The 20,078-nt window shown below is 37.3% G+C and overlaps 1 protein-coding gene and 1 pseudogene across 8 annotated transcripts in view; one reads left to right on the top strand and one right to left on the bottom strand.

The window, feature by feature from the left end:
* RTTN (rotatin) overlaps positions 1–20,078 on the top strand; it is a 163,832-nt gene that overhangs the window by 67,763 nt on the left and 75,991 nt on the right. For all 8 annotated transcript variants that reach the window (XM_045041165.1, XM_045041164.1, XM_011288133.4 and 5 more), the window contains 2 exons: positions 8,775–8,929; positions 13,300–13,519. In XM_045041165.1, the coding sequence (XP_044897100.1) occupies positions 8,775–8,929; positions 13,300–13,519 (375 nt within the window). The remainder of the gene's footprint in view (positions 1–8,774; positions 8,930–13,299; positions 13,520–20,078) is intronic.
* Positions 16,730–17,235, bottom strand: LOC102902357 (annotated as a pseudogene).

Genomic DNA, 20,078 nt, shown 5'->3' with positions numbered 1-20,078 from the left:
TCAAGCTCAAATAGAGCTTTGTAGGCTGAGGAGCTTAACCTAAATGAGCAAGGAAGCTGGTGGTGGATTTTGAGTGGAAGAGTAACATGATGTGATTTAAATTTGAGAAGATCGTAGTAGCAGCTGTCTCCAGAACCGTAGGTGGCATGATGGAAGCTGGGAGGCTGACACTAACCCAGAGGAGGGATGGTAGCAGCTTAGAGTGGTAACGGGGCCATTGGTGGAGAGGGCACTGACACTCACTCGCTCTCTCTCTCATACACACACACACACACACACACACACACACACACACACACACCTGTAGGACTGTGACTAAATGTGGAAATTATGGTCATGGAGTGCTGTTTAAATATTATAAAAGATGAAAAGCAGAAATAACTAACAAAAGCTAGGAGATGAAAGGGGTAGATCAGGTAGGAACATAAAATAAGTCCAAAATATCATAAACAAGGTTCTATATGTACATGACTCTTTGATGGGATTTTGTATTGTGTTCTTAGATATACCTGTGTTATCTGAAGAACTACATTTTAAAATTATTGCAAGTTTTTTTTTTTTTTTTTTTAAATGTTTATTTAGGGGCGCCTGGGTGGCTCAGTCGGTTAAGCGGCCGACTTCACCTCAGGTCATGATCTCACGGTCCGTGAGTTCGAGCCCCGCGTCGGGCCCTGTGCTGACAGCTCAGAGCCTGGAGCCTGCTTCTGATTCTGTGTCTCCCTCTCTTCCTGCCCCTCTCCCACTCATGCTCTGTCTCTCTCTGTCTCAGAAATAAATAAACATAAAAAAAAACAATAAAAATGTTTATTTATTTTAAGAGAGAGAAAGAGTGAGTGAGCATGAGCGGGGTAGGGGCAGAGAGAGAAGGAGAGAGAGAATCCTAAGCAGGCTCTGCACTGTCAACCCAGAGTCCCATGCAAGGCTCCATTCCACAAACTGAGATCATGACCCGAACTGAAATCAAGAGTGGGATGCTCAACCAACTAAGCCACCCAGGTGCCCCACAAAGTTTTCTTTAATAAACTTTATTTTTAGTATTTTTGTTTGGCCATTTTTTCTTTCAGATTACCTTTATTTTCAATTTGTGTAACTTAGAACAGTTGTCCAGTGGGACTAATGCCCAGTGGGAGGGCATTAGTTTTGTTGGCTTCTGTATGAATGGCAAGAAATACTTTAAACACAGTTAAAAAGACATGATAAACAGAAAAATATTTCTAATACAAATGAGAGATGATGGACTAATTCCAGCATCTTAAAGTGCTTAATTGATAAGTGAACCTTAATAATATGATTGAACTCCCAGAGAACATAGACTTACAAATTTTGCTCTCCTGTTGTGTTCTCGAGGATGATTTCAGAGTACCATATTTATTGTACTTTTATATTCTTTAATCGTTTAATTGTTAAAAATATTAAAGTATTTGGAGGCAGTTATTTTATGACCATTTTTAATAAAGCAAAACAGTAAAACCTTATGTCGTTATAGTTCCTCTTTCAGCTTTTAGGCATGCTTAAATATTTTAGAGATTGGATATTAAAATATTATTAGAAGAATCTCTATGAAGCTTTTCCTCTAAGGTTTTTTATAAATTGATTTTGATCTATAAATTTTTTATAACTTCATAATCTTTTTACACTTTTTAAAGGAGAATAACTTCTAAAACAATCTCCTCCTTAGGTTGAAGTTCTTATATTCTGGGAGTTAGGATTGCTTTGGGTTGTGAAAATAGTAGTTATGGTGGGCTTGGGTTTAGCGTCTTTTCCTGAAACTCTGTGCAGTAATTAACGTTTGTTTACTAGACTGTGTACATGGTGTGTACAGTGGAAAAATCACTATTCATGCCTATTAAAATATATTTACTAAATTAACTGTAACTAGAGAGTTAAAACTTAATATTTAGGGGTACCTGGGTGGTTCGTTGGTGAAGTGGCTGACTTTGGGGCTCAGGTCATGATCTCATGGTTCGTGGGTTCAAGCCCTGCATTGGGCTCTGTGCTGACAGCTCAGAGCCTGGAACCTGCTTCCGATTCTGTGTCTCCCTCTCTCTCTGCCCCTCCCCCACTTGTGCTCTGTCAAAAATAAGTAAGCAAAGTGTGAGCAAAATGGACTTAAGCATCCACTATCAAGACAGCTTGCTCTCTGTCATGCTACAAGGATTAAATTATTAAGTGTTATGTAAAGATGAATGTTCAGAATAAGAGAAGCCTGAAAATGGAAAGTCAGATGCCTTTTAAAGTTTTTCATTTAAAGTGGGTAAAGTAAGTGAGAGATGATTTAAGGTGAGTAAAATAGCATTTCCAAAGGAATTGTTTTGAATGTATGGACATAACACGAAGAGGTATGCAAAAGCAGTGGCAGAAATTGGTAACGTCAGGCAGAATACTTGAGGACTTGATCAGGCAGAAGGATGTGAACAGGAAGTATAAAGAAAATCAGCTAATTAACTGAGGACGATTGAGAACCTTTCTCTTGTGAAAAATCGTCTGTGTGTTTTATCAGAACATTTATTTATTACAAACATTTTAGGCACTTTAGGAATTTATGACATTACTAATTTACATTTTAATGTAATGATAATTTGGTTAATGTATAAAATAACCTAGAAGTGCTGAGTTTGAATACCTTTCTTTTCAGAATGCATTTCTTTTTTGAATTTAAATCCAAGTTAGTTAACAGATAGTGTAAGAATGGTTTTAGGAATATAATTTAGTGATTCATCACTTATATCTAACACCCGGTGCTCATCCCAACAAGTGTCCTCAATGCCCGTCATCCATTTAGCCCATCCCCCGACCCACCTCCCCTCCAGCAGCCCTCAGTTTGTTCTCTGTAATTAAGAGTCTCTTACGGTTTGGCGCCCTCTGTTTTCATCTTACTTTTGCTTCCCTTCCCCTATGTTCATCTGTTTTGTTTCTTAAATTCCACATATGAGTGAAATCATATGATATTTGTCTTTCTCTGACTTATTTTGCTTAGCATAATACACTCTAGTTCCATCCAATTGTTGCAAATCACAAGATTTCATTCTTTTTGATCACTGAGTAATTAAATTTATATTTTTTGGAAGTTTATTTTTAGAGAGAGAGCAGAATGCATTTTTTTGATGGAAGTTCATAAAAGTGGAGCCATAATTCTTTAGCAGGGAGGCTATCAGTGCTATACAGCATATGGCTGTCTTTGTTGGCTAACTTTCACAGGCTCATGTGTGCTCAGACTTCATGGAGGACATTGCACGTCCCATTGTTGTAGGCTGCTGATGGATGGTAAAGTGGATGTGATGAGCGGTAAAGAAAATGAACCATCCTTGTAGAAATCGTTGCTTTTTGGAGGTCACAGTGACAAAGTTATGACCCATGTAGCTGGTTTAAAATTAGGATTGAACACTGATGTCTAAAGACAAAACCTTCAGGTGTGATTAAGCACTTGAGATCAGTAGGCATCAGTAGAGACTTCTCTTTATTGTACATGAAAAATGGTGATTCATCCTGTATTTTAGAAGTGATGTTGCTCAGGTTTACTGAATCTTAATATTAACATGTAAATCAAAGATGTGTTTTAAAGGGAAAAAGTCTTGGCAATTACAAGCAGAAACAAATTATTAACAGATTGAGGTTTTAGGGAAGAACCTTAGTTTTAACATCCTTTATGCATCCTGTACAATATATTAACCTACTAGTCAGTAGTTTCTACTTAATTTTTATTTGTATATCAAGATTAATCATTCCTGATAGTAAAATTATATTTTACCAAGATGGAATTTGCATTAAAAACAGCTTGTTGGGGCATGTGGGATGGCTCAGTCAGTTGAGTGCCCTACTTCAGCTCAGGTCACCATCTCACGGTTCTTGAGTTTGAGCCCCACATCGGGCTCTGTGGTGACTGTTCAGAGCCTGGAGCCTGCTTCAGATCCTGTATCTCCCTCTCTTTCTGCCCCTTCCCCACTTGTCCTCTGTCTGTCTGTCTGTCTGTCTGTCTCTTTCTCTCTCTCTCTCTCTCTCTCTCTCTCAAAAATAAATAAATAATAGGGTGCCTGAGTGGCTCAGTTGCTTGGGTGTCCGACTTCGGCTCAGGTCATGATCTCGTGGTTGTGAGTCCGAGCCCTGTATCGGGCTCTGTGCTGACAGCTCAGGGCCTGGAACCTGCTTCGGAGTCCGTGTCTCCCCCTGTCTCTGCTCTTCCCCTGTTCATACTCTGTCTCTCTCTCTCTCTCTCTCTCAAAAATAAATAAACATTAAAAAGAATAAAAAATTTAAAAAATACTTAAAAAACCCCAGCTTTTATCATCCTCAATGGAGCAAAACTGAGAGCTTTCCCCCTGAGATCAGGAACACGACAGGGATGTCCACTCTCACCGCTGTTGTTTAACATAGTGTTGGAAGTTCTAGCATCAGCAATCAGACAAGAAAAGGGAATCGAAGGCATCAAAATTGGCAAAGATGAAGTCAGTCTTTCACTTTTTGCAAATGACATGATATTCATGGAAAACCCGATAGACTGCATCAAAAGTCTGCTAGAACTGATACATGAATTCAGCAAAGTTGCAGGATACAAAATCAATGTACAGAAATCAGTTGCATTCTTATACACTAATAATGAAGCAACAGAAAGACAAATAAAGAAACTGATCCCATTCACAATTGCACCAAGAAGCATAAAATACCTAGGAATAAACCTAACCAAAGATGTAAAAGATCTGTAGGCTGAAAACTATAGAAACCTTTTGAAGGAAATTAAAGAAGATACAAGGAAATGGAAAAACATTCCATGCTGATGGATTGGAAGAATAAATATTATTAAAATGGCAATACTACCCAAAGCTACCTACACATTCAATGCAATCCCAATCAAAATTGCACCAGCATTCTTCTCCGAGCTAGAACAAACAATCCTAAAATTTGTATGGAACCACAAAAGACCCTGAATAGCCAAAGTAATATTGAGGAAGAAGACCAAAGTGGGAGGCATCACAATACCCGACTTTAGCCTCTACTACAAAGCTGTAATCACCAAGACAGCATGGTACTGGCACAAAAACAGACACATAGACCAATGGAATAGAATAGAGACTCCAGAACTGGACTCACAAATGTATGGCCAACTAATCTTTGACAAAGCAGGAAAGAATATCCAATGGAAAACAGTCTCTTTAACAAATGGTGCTGGGAGAACTGGACAGCAACATGCAGAAGGATGAAACTAGACCACTTTCTTACACCATTCACAAAAATAAACTCCAAAAGGATGAAGGACCTGAATGTGAGATAGGAAACCATCAAAACCCTAGAGGAGAAAGCAGGAAAAAACCTCTCTGACCTCAGCCGCAGCAATTTCCTACTTGACACATCCCCAAAGGCAAGGGAATTAAAAGCAAAAATAAACTATTGAGACCTCATGAAGATAAAAAGCTTCTGCACTGCAAAGGAAACAACAACACTAAAAGGCAACCAATGGAATGGGAAAAGATATTTGCAAATATATATCAGACAGAGGGCTAGTATCCAAAATCTATAAAGAGCTCACCAAACTCCACACCCGAAAAACAAATAAGCCAGTGAAGAAATGGGCAGAAAACATGAATAGACACTTCTCTAAAGAAGACATCCAGATGGCCAACCAGCACATGGAAAGATGCTCAACGTCACTCCTCATCAGGGAAATACAAATCAAAACCACATTGAGATACCACCTCACGCCAGTCAGAGTGGCTAAAATGAACAAATCAGGAGACTATAGATGCTGGAGAGGATGTGGAGAAACAGGAACCCTCTTGCACTGTTGGTGGGAATGCAAGCTGGTGCAGCTGCTTTGGAAAACAGTGTGGAGGTTCCTCAAAAAATTAAAAATAGATCTACCGTATGACCCAGCAATAGCACTGCTAGGAATTTACCCAAGGGATACAGGAGTGCTGATGCATAGGGGCACTTGTACCCCAATGTTTATAGCAGCACTTTCAACAATAGCCAAATTATGGAAAGAGCCTAAATGTCCATCAACTGATGAATGGATAAAGAAATTGTGGTTTATATACACAATGGAATACTACGTGGCAATGAGAAACAATGAAATATGGCCTTTTGTAGCAACGTGGATGGAACTGGAGAGTGTGATGCTAAGTGAAATAAGCCATACAGAGAAAGACAGATACCATATGTTTTCACTCTTATGTGGATCCTGAGAAACTTAACAGAAACCCATGGGGGAGAGGAAGGAAAAAAAAAGAAAAAAAGAGGTTAGAGTGGGAGAGAGAGCCAAAGCATAAGAGACTCTTAAAAACTGAGAACAAACTGAGGGTTGATGGGGGGTGGGAGGGAGGGGAGGGTGGGTGATGGGTATTGAGGAGGGCACCTTTTGGGATGAGCCCTGGGTGTTGTATGGAAACTAGTTTGACAATAAATTTCATATTAAAAAAATAAAATAAAATAAAAAAACACTTTGATATTATGGAAATTAAAATGTACTGTGTCAAAAAAACAAACAAACCCAGGTTTGTTCATCTTGTCAGTATTTATCAGAGTTGGAGGAAATGTGGGTGTAATTCAGCCTTTGGTTATTTGGAGCTGAGAATACTATAGTATATATATTTATTTTTATGACTTACTAAATGTGTATCTTGATTGTTTTATTCCTATATAAAATGTAGAAGTTATAGTTATGTTTTATGTAATTTTATTTGATCCAAATGAGGTACTTCTTGTTCAGGATGAAAGGAAAAGATGAAAAGACAAAATGCTCTTTAGGTATGGAACATAGTAAAGTAAGTTAAAAGAAAACATCTGTTACCAATACTTTCTAAAGTCCCACAGGTATATTATTTAAAAAAATGTTTATTTATTTTGAGAGAGAGAGCATGAGCTGGGGAGGGGCAGAGAGAGAAGGAGACAGAGAGAATCCCAAGCTCAGTGTGGACCTCGACGTAGGGCTTGATCCCACGACTGTGAGATCATGACCTGAGCCGCAATCTAGAGTTAGACGCTTAACTGACCTAGCCACCCAGGCACCTGTCACAGTTGTATTATTTATAATCCTGTGTACTTGATTGAAGTATATGGTACATAGTACGTAATATAAACAACTTAGAATTTTCTTCCTATTTAAAAAAATTTTTTTCCCCAAAAAGAATGCAGTTATTTTTTGAGTTCTTTAGGTGAAGGATTTCATAACAATACCAATTACATTTTATCTCTTCTTTTATGTTGTAATATGCAGTATTGATGTGATGTCACACAGGGGACAGGATATTAACCATATTTGAAGTTAGATGATTCTCAGGTTGAATCCTTGCTTTGTTCATTTGTATGACTTTGGACAAGTTACGTAACCTCTTTATAAACCTGTTTGCCCATCTGTAAAATAAGAAAATGCCCATCTTCTAGCTTAATCAAAAAATTAAATGGAGGAATCTTGCTTTCTTTGATTAATAACTATTCCAGCTGTCTTTAATGCTGTTGGTTAATGTAACATTTTCTATTCTTAGTATTATTAAAAATAACCCTGTTACATTTCTTTAGTTACATTTTTTCAAAGTTGGGAAACAAGAAAAAATTTAAATAATACTAGTTTTATTTCTCAGCCTATCAAATCGGCAAAGATGACAGCAGTAATAATACTCAGCATTGGCTTGAATGCTGTGATCTTCTCCCACCCCGCATCGTCATGTCTATTGGTGCATGTTTTGTAAAGACAATTTGGCAATATATGTTGAAAACATTAAAACTGTTAAAACTATTTTGATTTAGTAATATCATAGCTTGGAATTCATACACCAGATACAATCTGAGTTGAACACCCTGCTGCACATCTCCATGAAATTAAAAATCACTGATGATTTAGTAGTTGGTGTGGAAATCCTTATGATTGAAAAATAATCAGATATTAAAATATTGTGTTTGAAGAAATACTGATAACATTATGTTTATTATTTTTTTATTTTTATTTAAAAAAATTTAAATATTTATTTTTGAGAGAGAGAGAGACAGCCAGAGCACGAGGGGGAGAGGGCACATAGAGAGGGAGACACAGACTCTGAAGCAGGCTCCAGGCTCTGAGCTGTCAGCACAGAGCCTGATGTGGGGCTTGAACTCATGAACTGTGAGATCATGACTTGAGCTGAAATCGGAAGCTTACCCAACTGAGCCACCAAGGTGCCCCTGTTTTTTAATTATTTTTTTAATGTTTATTTATTTTTGAGAGACAGAGTATGAGTGGGGGAGGGGCACAGAGAGAGGGAGACACAGAATCCAAAGCAGGCTCCAGGCTCTGAGCTGTCCTGACTTGGGGCTCAAACCCACGAACCGCGAGATCATGACCTGAGCCGAAGTCAGATGCTTAACAGACTGAGCGCCCCAGGTTCCCCAACATTATGTTTAAAAAGGGGTTGTTATAGCGGATTTTTTCACTTGGTCTCAGTTTTGTTAAAAATACAGAATTAGAATTCTGTTTATGTTTATTCTCCCACAATGAGGATAGTATACACCAGTCTACTCATAGCAGCTTATCTCTGTGAAGTGTGATCATGGGGTTTTTGTTTTTCTCATTGTGCGTCTTTATATTTTCCTCAGTTTTCTGTAATAGATGTGCTGTTCTTCTGTTGAGATAACATATGAAGCACCTTTTGAGTTTAGAGCATCTCTACTAATGCACTAGAGACCCGTACCTACAGGTTAGGTAATATAACTCTTAGGTAATCCAGAATGTGATTTGCAACAAAAATCTTTATAGGAACAACATACAGCTCAATTAGAGAGTAAACATATTTTTTAATATTATTGTTTAGAGTCCAAACCCACTGTTAGACCTGCTGGTTCTGACGGAGTCACAGGCACGAGAGGAAACAGATGACATCCGGACCGCTGTCAGGCAACAAGTGCAGAAAGAACTGGTTGCTCTTTTCAATACCTTGCTGCTCAGTTTCATGGCAGTTACTGACAGGTACCATTTGTGTTGTTGAAGGTTCGGGGACATTCATGTAGAAACTAGTTTCGTTTTGATTTCCAAAGAGTCTTACTTGTTTACTGGTTTCAAATTGAGGAAGCAAGACTTCAGTAGTAATCAGTTGTGGTCTGTTTGTTTTCATTTCAGTGAAGTCTCTTGTACAGCCTGATTATAATTTCACACACACACACGCGCGCGCGCACACACACACACGTGCGCACACGCACACACTCTCTCTCTCTCTCTCTCACACACACACACATACACACACAGTATTTTACTGTCTCTTGGTCCTCTCTTAATTCTCTATACATGTATCTGAGCAATCATACCCATTTCTGTGACTTTATGACTTTTTTTTAACTACATAGATGATTTTCCAATGTGTGTCTATAATTCTGACTTAAAATTTTTTTAATTAGATAAAATTTACTATCTTAACCATTTTAAAGTATACAATTGAATCGTTTTGGTATGTGTACAATGTTGTTCAACTGTCACCATTTAATTCTTTCTTTTCATTACTCTGAAAAGAAACTTTGTACCCTTACCCAAGCCTGTGGCAACCAAGCACTAATTTTTGTCTCTCTGGGAATTTACTTATTCTGTACATTTTATATGAATGGAATCAGACATATATGATCTTTTGTGTCTGATTTCGCATCACGCTTTCAAGGTCCATCCATATTCTAGCACATATCAGTGCTCATTGCTTCTTATGACTGAACAGTAGTCTATGTACAGATAGACCACATTTTGTTTATCCATTCATCTGGTGGTGGACATTTGAGTTGTTTCTACCTTTGAGTATTGTGAATAATGCAGCTTTGAACATTTACATACAAGTTTTTGTGTGAACGCATGTTTTTAGTTCCCCCGTATACACCTATGACTGGACTTGCTGGCTCATGTGGTTACTCTGTGATTATTTTCTTGAAGGAGTGCCAAACTCTTTTCCATAGCAGCTACACCATTTTACATTCCCACTAGCAATGTATAAGTCTTCTAATTTCTCTATGTCCTCTGTAACACTTCTTCTTATGGCCATCCTAGTGGTAGAAACTGGAATCATTTTGGTTTTGATTTTATTTCCCTCATGAAAAATGATGTTGAGCATCCTTTCCTGTGCTTACTGGTTATTTGTATATCTTCTTTGGAAAAATGTGGATTCAAGTCTTTTGCCTATTTTTGCATTGGGTTGTTTGTTTTTTTGTTGTTGAGCTGTCTTTTTATATATTCTAGACATCAATATCGTATCAAATATGGGGCGCCGGGGTGGCTCAGTCCGCTAAGGGTCCGACTTTGGCTCAGGTCATGATCTCACAATTCGTGGGTTTGAGCCCTGCATCAGGCTCTGTGCTGACAGCTCAGAGCCTGGAGCCTGCTTCACATTCTGGTCTCCTCTCTCTGTTCCTCCCCTGCTCATGCTCTGTTTCTCTTTCTCTCTCTCAATAATAAATAAAGATTAAAAAAAATTTTTTTTTAAAATATCGTATCAAATATGATTTGCAAATTTTTCTCCCATTCTGTAGGTTATGTTTTCACTTTTTGGGTAGTGTCCTTTGATGTTTAAAAGTTTTCTATTTGATGAGGTCTTCTTATGCTGCGATCCCAAGTCTCTGCTGGAGGGAAAGACCTGATCCCCCACACATAACATTTGAAACAAACCAAAGTGTCAAATACCCCTAATTCAATTCAACACCTGACTAGATCTGAAAGCCATTTCTATGAGAAACTATTACGTAATTTGCCCTCAATAACTTTTTTTTTAAACATTTTATTTTTAAGTAATCTTTGTACACAATGTGGGTCTGAAACTCACAACCCTGAGATCAAGAGTCATATACTCTACCAACTGAGCCAGCCAGGTGCCCCTCAGTAACTCTTGGACGCAAAGGTTTGACATACAGTCACAAATGAGGAGAACTATAAAGAAGTAGGAAAATGTCTCCTGTAGTTCAGAGAAAAATATCATTAGAAATAGACCCACAGATGTCAACTATTACAGGAACTTTATTTTTATGTTGTTATAATATATATTATAATATTATATCATAATTATAATTTATGTTATAAATAATATAATATAAATGTAATTATAATGTTATATAATATAAATTATTACTACAAATAATATTTTATGTTTTAAAGTTTATTTTGAGAGGGAGAGGATGAATGGGGGAGGGGCAAGGAGGGAAGGAGACAGAATCTCAAGCAGGCTGTCAGCACAGAGCCTGACATGGGGCTTGAACTCAGGAACCATGAGATCATGACTTGAGCCGAAATCAAGTTGGATACTTAACTGACTCAACTACCCAGGCACCCCTAAGTAATATTTTAAATATAAATATAATATATATTAGATGAAAATATGGGTAATATTGGTAAAACTATGGAGAATATCAATAGCAGAGAAATGGAGACTACAGTTTTTCAAGTAAAAAATTCATTGCATGGGCTTAATAGTGGGCTAGACACAGTATAAAAGAGGATTAGTAAATTTAGAATACAAGTCAATAAAAATTTCACTAGAGAGGGTCGCCTAGGAACCTTCTGAGGTGATGAGAATGTTTTATATGTTGTGATGCTTGGTGGTTGCATGATTATATACATACATAAATCATGTCGTGTATCTATAAGATTCGTGAGTTTTACTACATACATTGATACCTTATTAAAGTGCTGAAGACAAAAACAGTGAATCCATTGATGGTAGACTCTGTGCAGTTAGACCTGTAATGTGTATAGAATCTCCTGGGGGACTTGTTAAAATATTACCAGCAGCTCAGGAATGTACATATTAGGCAAGCACCATAGGTAGTCCTTGGGCTAGACTTTGAGAAACAGTGCTGTGGACTGTTCTTGGATGTTGAGAGGAACTTGCGTGGTTATGAGACAAACTGGGTGTGGAGCTTGGGGAATGTTCACAGGGACTAGGAGAGGGAACTGGTGGCGGTTGAACTGGGGTTGGTTAGATATTTGCAGAGGCACTATTTCCTTTGGTAGTTTTCTTTTGCAAGCGTTAAGGTAAGAGGGGCAGAAAATGAGAATGACTGGTATGTTAATTTAAAGAACAGAAGAACATTTTTTAATACTGTTGATTAGATTATAGTTGATTCTTGCACAGCACAGGTTTGGACTATGTGGGTCTATTTATACCCGGATTTTTTTGAATAAATACAGTATAGTACTTTTATGATTTTCTTGATAATATTTTCCTTTATCGGGACAACTGGCTGGCTCAGTCAGTAGAGCATGAAGCTCTTGATCTCAGGGTTTTGAGTTCAGGCCCCACATTGGGCATAGAGTTTACTTAAAAAAAAAAAAAAATAATAATGTTTTCTTTCCGCTAGCTTGCCTTTTTGTAAGAATACAGAGTATTATAACAGAAAACATACAAAATGTGTGTTAATTGACTGTTTTATGTTAATTGACTGTTTATGGCTTCTGGTCAACAGTTTGCTATTAGTTGAGTTTTTGGAGAGTCACAAAGTATATGAGGATTTTTGACGGCACATGGGGTTAGTGCCTCTAACTGTACTTTGTTGTTGGTCAGCTGTTGTTGGTTTGCTGTTGACCTGTGGGAAATATGAATTTATACAAATAACTTTTAGGCTTTGTTGCAAGTTATATGTGTTTCTAAAACTTTAAAAGCACTTGGATGTCAGGTGTATAAGAATTATGATCTTTAAAAATCATTCAACTATACTCATAATACTGTAATTCAACTACACACATACGATACTGTAATACTGTAATATGTAAAAACATAGTAGTCATCAGTTTTGGAGTCTAAAAATCTGTATAACTGAGGAAATTTCAGATTTTATTCAAGCTTTGTCACACGCTGATACTTCTCTCAGGAATTTCATCTTTGGATCTATGCCTACCTATTAGTTTCAGGGATTTTGTTTCCTAAAAAAAAATGTTCTCTTGATTGTTTAATGTAAATTATGTGTCAAACTCATTAAAACCTTTTATTTTAGCTTTCTGGGGAAAACAATTTTCAGCTAATTAAAAATTCAATTTTTGAATGATTCCGGATGATTAAAAGTATAGGTTTAATATATGCCAATTTAACTCACTTAAAGTATGCATTTAATTTTCCATTCTAATTTTTGGTTTTATTTTTGGGTACCAATACCAATATCACTTATTTCTTTTTCAGTGTAATTGTTACTGGTCTTTCACCTCATATTTTAACTATGTTTTCCTTGAAAAGCCTTGTTTTGAGACCGCCATTTCTCCTGGTTCGTATTCTTCTGACATACTAAGTTGTTAGTAACTCTGCCATCAGTAAGTTAACCCATTAGCCCATCACACTTGTTCTCTTGTTGATTTTTTTCTTCCTTGCTTTACATACACAGGAAATGCTTGGAACTTCTTCACGTTTTCCAGACACAGCTGGCTCTGAGACTGCTCCAGAGCCTGAGAGTCACTGATGCCCCTCACTTCTATGGCCTGCCTTCCCTCGAGAGGACCTTACGAGGGATGGCTCACCTCACGGCATCTCCGGGATGGAGCTCACACTCTCCTCTCACAAAGCCATTTGAAATTTGTGTCAAGTACTTGTCAGGTCTTCTTGAAGTAAGTAAAAATAACCAGTGACTGTAACTAAATAGTAACAACCCCAAAGAATAGCTATTTACTGTTTATTGATCATTCCCATTGTGCCAGGCATGATGTTTTTTTTATTTAAAAAAAATTTTTTTTTATGTTTATTCATTTTTGAAAGACAGAGAGAGACAGAGCACAAGCAGGGGTGGGGCGGAGAGAGAGGGGGACACAGAATCTGAAGCAGGCTCCAGGCTTTCAGCACAGAGCCTCGAACTCACGAACTGTGAGATCATGACCTGAGCCGAAGTCAGATGCTCAACCAACTGAGCCACCCAGGCGCCCCTATGCTGGGCACAGTGTTAGGTGCGTTCTGTGTATCAGTATATTTAATGTAGATTATTCTGCAGTATTCCTCTGACTCATTATAATGTGTTAAGTGTTTTAATGATTTTTATTAATAAATATGTAAGATCACATTTAGAGTACACTCGTTTTCAAGAAGGATAAACTAAGGCTTACATTTAAGTCCCCTCATTAGGTAATATATTCACTTATGTTGTCTATCCTTTTTATCTGTGAAATACAGCACCTATGTGGAGATTACACAGAACATACATAGCTCAGGCATCACATAGTGAACCTGCCTGATCCAGGCATTGCCAGCACCCAGGGAACATTTGCCACCCCCCTGTTTGAGCTCTTCTCTCCTGAAAGGTAGTTGTTACTTTGAGTTTATGGTAATTTTAATCATTCTTTACTTTTCTTGGTAATCTTACCACTTAATTATGCGTACATGTTTGCAACAATTCCTGATTTTTTAAGTTCTGTGAAATGGAGTCATATGACTGCTTTCTGTCATCAGTATGCTTCTGAGACTTGTTCATCCTGCTTCCTGTAGGTAGAGTTAGTTTACTTGTCCAGTGTTCACTACGCTACAGTGTTGAAAGATATTTTGGTTTTTTTATTTTAATGGAGAGCTATTTTGGATCCTGCTTCAATGAATATTCTTGTCTCTCAGTGAAAATGAATTTTTGATAGTTGATTTTCTAACTATTGTTGAATGTGTAGAAGTGTACTCAGTTTTTATATATGAGCCATCTACCCAGCAATCCTTGTTTCCAAACTCAAAGGAAAGCCTTTAATTTTTCACCTCTCACTATGCTGTTTATGGTAGTTTTTTTCAATTAAGTAAAGAAAAGTAAGTTTCCTTTTAGTCTTGCTTTACCAAGGTGTTTTTTTTTTTTTTTTTAATAGCAAGTGTATAATGCTTTTTCTGTATCTTTTAAGATAAACATGATTTTTTCCCCCTGTATTCCATTAAGGTGATGGATTAGATTGATTCATTTAAAAATTTTAAACATCCTTGCACTTCTGGGAGAATTTCAACTTAGGTTGTGATGTACTATTCCTTTTATATATTAACAGATTTAGTTTGTTAATGTTTTTAGAATTCTACCAATTTTCTTACGCAGAAAATGGTTTTATAATGACTGCATCTGTCTTCTTTCTCAGGAAACTTTTGTCAGGTTTTAATATCAAAATTAATCCATCTTTATATGTATAAATTATTTTTATGTAACTCTTATTTCCTTTTGAAATTGTTGATTGGAATTGGTGGTATTTAATGCTTAAATGTCTAGTAGAATTTGATGATGAAGCAATTCAGACCTGGAGTTTTCTTTTGGGAAAGATTGTAAATGAATTGAATTTTTTAAATCTAGAATTTTGAGATTTTTAATTTTTGGTGTCAGTAAGTTATGTTTTTCTAGTATTTTATCTAAAGTTTTGAATTTCTAGCCCTAAGATTATTCATCAAATCATCTTATTCTTTAAATGTCTGTCAGATCTAGAAGGAGGTCCCATTTCATTCGAGGTATTAAACTATTCTTTCCTCTAGTTCTCTTTTTCTTCTAAATTTTTTTTTTTCAACGTTTATTTATTTTTGGGACAGAGAGAGACAGAGCATGAACGGGGGAGGGGCAGAGAGAGAGGGAGACACAGAATCGGAAACAGGCTCCAGGCTCTGAGCCATCAGCCCAGAGCCCGACGCGGGGCTCGAACTCACGGACCGAGAGATCGTGACCTGGCTGAAGTCGGATGCTTAACCGACTGCGCCACCCAGGCGCCCCTTTCCTCTAGTTCTCTTGATTGGTCTTACTGTGTGTTTGTATGTTTTATTATTATCATTCTTTGCAAAGAATGAACAGTGGACTTTGTTGATCCTCCCTTTAATGTTTTACCCCATTTCATTAATTTCTCTTTAAGCTTATTTCTTTCTCCTTTTGTTTTAATTTATGGCTTTTTTGTGATAGTCTTATTTCACTGATTTTTAAAAAATCTATTCTCAAGTATTTTTAGCTCTAATTACCTTCTAGGCATGGCCTTAACATTATCTCACACGTTCTGATATGCCCCATTTTCATCATTTGGGTCAGTATAGTTTTAGTATGATGTCATAAATATAGCAATGATGTAGTTCTACATAGTCCTGTTAGAGAAGAGCTTCCCCAGGGTTCCCTGCCAGCCTTGCATTTTATGCACGCTGTCCACAGAGGCAAGGCCTAATCACAGCTTATCTAAGTCTTGCAGAGCTTCCTCTGATCCTTCTGGAACATGAGAACATGGGAGGCTTGTGAGGAACTGCTACAAGACTGTTTCTTACTTGCTTCACTCTTCCTGGGATGTCTGTCACGAGCCTGTTTCTTACTACCTCCTGGGTTCTGATGAGTGAGGCTTTCTGCCTCAGTTCCCTTGCAGGATAGCTGCAGGCTGTAAGCAGCTCGGCTGCAGCGGGGCCTGGGCTCCTCTGCAGAGTGCCCTGCTATCTGCATTGCTGTCATCTGGCCCCCCTGTTTCAGTGTCACCCTGCGAAAGAGACTGGGAACTGGCTCTTGGGCTACTAATGCTTTTGTTTTTAACGTTAAGTAATAACCTGTCTGAATCTAAAAATGACTCATTGTTTCCTTATTGACCAAATCTGTCAGCATTGCTTGTCTTGAAAGGCTCGTTGATAGTCAAGGTTGAATGATAGTCAGAGGTTGGGCTCTTTAACTGTATTAGGACGTCAGCAAAGGCTCTTCGAGGAGGCAGTGTTAGATTTTCAGAGATGAATGATTGATATCATGGGCATTCTAGACATGGGATGCTTCGACCAACTTGTATCCATAACTTCCTATTCTTTTTTTTTTTTTTTTTTTTTTTTTTTTTGGAACGCACTTGCCAGTATTTAATGAACCTTCTTCCATGTGGCTTCAGGCCTTCATGCTGACAGGCTGTTTGGGGAGCTTGCCCTTCCCCCAGACTTTGCAGTAGCCCCATCGCACCACATCGGTTATGGGAGCAGCTCCCGTCTTGTTGTTGGCAGCATTTGCCTGTGTCTGCTCACTGACCAACGTCCAAGGTTTATCGAGGTGGACAGTTGGGCAGAAGCTCTGGCTCCTCTTTAAGTGGTAATGCCGCATGCCAACCGAATGATATTTGTTGATGTGGATCCTGTGGAGATGCCACCAGCATTCCCCTGGTCTCCGGGGTGCTTCCGGTGCTTGCTGATGCAACCGTGGCCGTGGCTCACGTGGCCCCGAAGTTTCTGGGTCTTCCCTAGTCTGGATGGCACGTCAGCAGCCATTCCTCTTTATGCTGTGTGCTCCTACCTGCAGTCACACAGTCTGCCTGCCACCAGCTACTGCTTTAAAAGCTGAAACCTTACAACCCAAAGCTCTCTATCAAGTGCATAAGGAGTTTTGTAATCTTGCATTTTGAATCTTACATCAGTTTTATTTTCCCCCCACATCTCTGAAGTTTCAGTTTTATTTGGCCCATTTCACTAAATAAAACTTATTTTATTTATTTATTTATTTATTTATTTATTTATTTATTTATTTATTTATTTATTTTTAACGTTTGTTTATTTTTGAGACAGAGAGAGACAGAGCATGAACAGGGGAGGGGCAGAGAGAGAGAGAGACACAGACTCTGAAACAGGCTCCAGGCTCTGAGCTGTCAGCACAGAGCCCGACGCGGGGCTCGAACTCACGGACCGTGAGATCATGACCTGAGCCGAAGTCGGACGCTTAACCGACTGAGCCACCCAGGCGCCCCAGTAAAACTTATTTTAAAAGTCTATTTCTTCATATAATTTCTTCTCTTTTCAGATGGCAGTCTGTTTACAGAGTTTAAGATCTCTCTTATTCATTTACCTTCCTTTAGGAAGTCTTTTCTTATCTTCCAGACATACACACTCAGGGAAGAGTGACCGGCCTCTTCCTAGGTTGTATACCTGTAACAGTTTATATATGCCATTATTATGCTTAAGACATTGTATCTCTATTTTGTTTTACGCGTTGATCTGTTGTTAGACTGTAAGCTTGTGGGAATCACCTTTGTATCATTTCCACTAACCCATAGCTTCCCATTATCCTAACATAGTGATTGGCACATATTGTTGAAATAACAACTAATTTAATTTATATGTATCTTACATGTGGTTTTAAATTAGAATACAGTTTGAGTAATATTGAAATGTGATTTAAATGAATATATAAATTATGTGTGTTTAATTTTTGTGCTTTCATCATTAAATCATGCTTTAGGTGATGTTTGTGTATTCAGCTGTAAACCATGCTTCAGATGATATTAACTAGAATTTATCTCAAAAGTATATCTTATTTTGTTAAAAAGATTTCAAAATCCTAAATACTCTTATATGTACTATAAAATTGAATATGAATTTGAGTGTAGTTGTTTTAATCGAATAAACTTTTTTTCTGGAATAATTATAAATACTAAAAAAGTACACATGGTCAGTGTATGATGAATTATTCTAACCTTCAAGGTGTCATAACACAGAATTTATACATTCATACAGAAATGGATGAATTTTTAGAACAGTTATGTTAGCTTAAAGACCTTATTGTAGTATTTTTTATTTTTTTTATTTTTTTATTTTTTATTTTTATTATTTTTTATTTTTAAAATTTTTTTAATGTTTATTTATTTTTGAGACAGGGAGAGACAGCATGAAGGGGGGAGGGTCAGAGAGAGAGGGAGACACAGAATCTGAAACAGGCTCCAGGTTCTGAGCTGTCAGCACAGAGCCTGACGCGGGGCTCGAACTCACGGACCGCGAGATCATGACCTGAGCCGAAGTCGGATGCTTAACTGACTGAGCCACCCAGGCGCCCCAATTTTTTAAAAAGTCAGATCCTCTAATGCATTTAAAATATAATTCAATATACAAGTACCTAATTTATAGCATTGTGTGTAATGTGATTTGTATATACTCCATTTATAAACCTTTTGGAACTCATCTCCTCTATGAAGTGACTTACCTGTTTCCAATCAGGGATATATGTGAGCGTTGACTACAGCAGTGACTGAAGAAGTTAGGTGTTAACATTGTTTATATTTGGAAACTATCGGGAGTGCTTTTTGTTTTTGAAACTGTGTAAGATTCAGATCACACGTTGTGTTTCAAATACCAGGAATTAAAAGGAGCTTTCTGTGGTATTGGAGAACAAAAGGGTTTCTTAGTTCTAGGTGAGAAATTGAGGCAAATGTATTAGCTAAGGAGTAGATAAAAAAGTACAATCCCTGTTTTAGAATGTTCCACAGTTAAGAAAAACTTGGTTAGCAAATCTTGATTTGGTGTAAACAGAGGAGTATACTTCATGCTTTACACGTCTTGGGAAGAAAATCTTTTTGTCCTCACATTAAGTGACAGGAAAATAATATGAAGAAATCTGTCACTTGTTAGACATTGTGGCAGAGTCCCATTAAATCTTACTTGGGACCTTTTGCATAGTTACATAATTAGTAAACATTTAGATTTATTTTCCTACTAAAGAATCAAGTAAGGCTTATGTGAATAGACATTGAAACAAAGTCATTGTTGGTCCAAATGATTTGCTTTATAGTTTCTCACTAAAGCGGACTCCTTTTCAGAAGGGAGCTGTATTTCTAGTATAGGTATTTTGTTTTGCATAGTGAAAATAGAATGGGAATATTTGCTTTTCGTGGTTGAGAAATGAGGCTTTTAAACTAAGCATGATACATTATGGTAAGTGCATAAACTGTGATAATTAAATTCTTAAAACCAGACAGATAGAGTATAATTCCACAGATATGACCAAAAGGTCAGATTGAAAGGAAATAGTCCCTAAATTCTTGGCTTGTCACTTACCAACTGGGTATGAAACCATCATACTGTAGCTGTCTCCACTGACTTAGCGGAAGACAAGAAGGACTTGAATCATTCAAGTGTCTTATTCTTAAGATAGTCCCTTAAAGTTTTAAACTTTTAATTATGAAAACTTTCAAACATACACACATGAGTGTGTAGTAGAGCAAAGCCTGTCACCTATAATTTCAGCTCCTGGACAATCTTGGGTTATTTTTCAGACATCATATATAATTATTTGGTTTATGAAAATTCTGATGTAACATACAAATCTCATATTATCTATGAATAAATTGCTTCTGTTAAATAAGCTATACCTATCATGATTTATTATTTGTGCCATCTTTTTTTAAAAAAAAAAATTTAGTGTTTATTCATTTTTGGAAAGACAGAGACAGAGTGCGAGTGGGGGAG

Source organism: Felis catus, chromosome D3, assembly GCF_018350175.1.
Source record: "Felis catus isolate Fca126 chromosome D3, F.catus_Fca126_mat1.0, whole genome shotgun sequence".
In the NCBI taxonomy this organism is placed as follows: domain Eukaryota; kingdom Metazoa; phylum Chordata; class Mammalia; order Carnivora; family Felidae; genus Felis; species Felis catus.
Note: the sequence above shows the minus strand (reverse complement) of the source record. Positions and strands in the feature narration are given on the sequence as shown.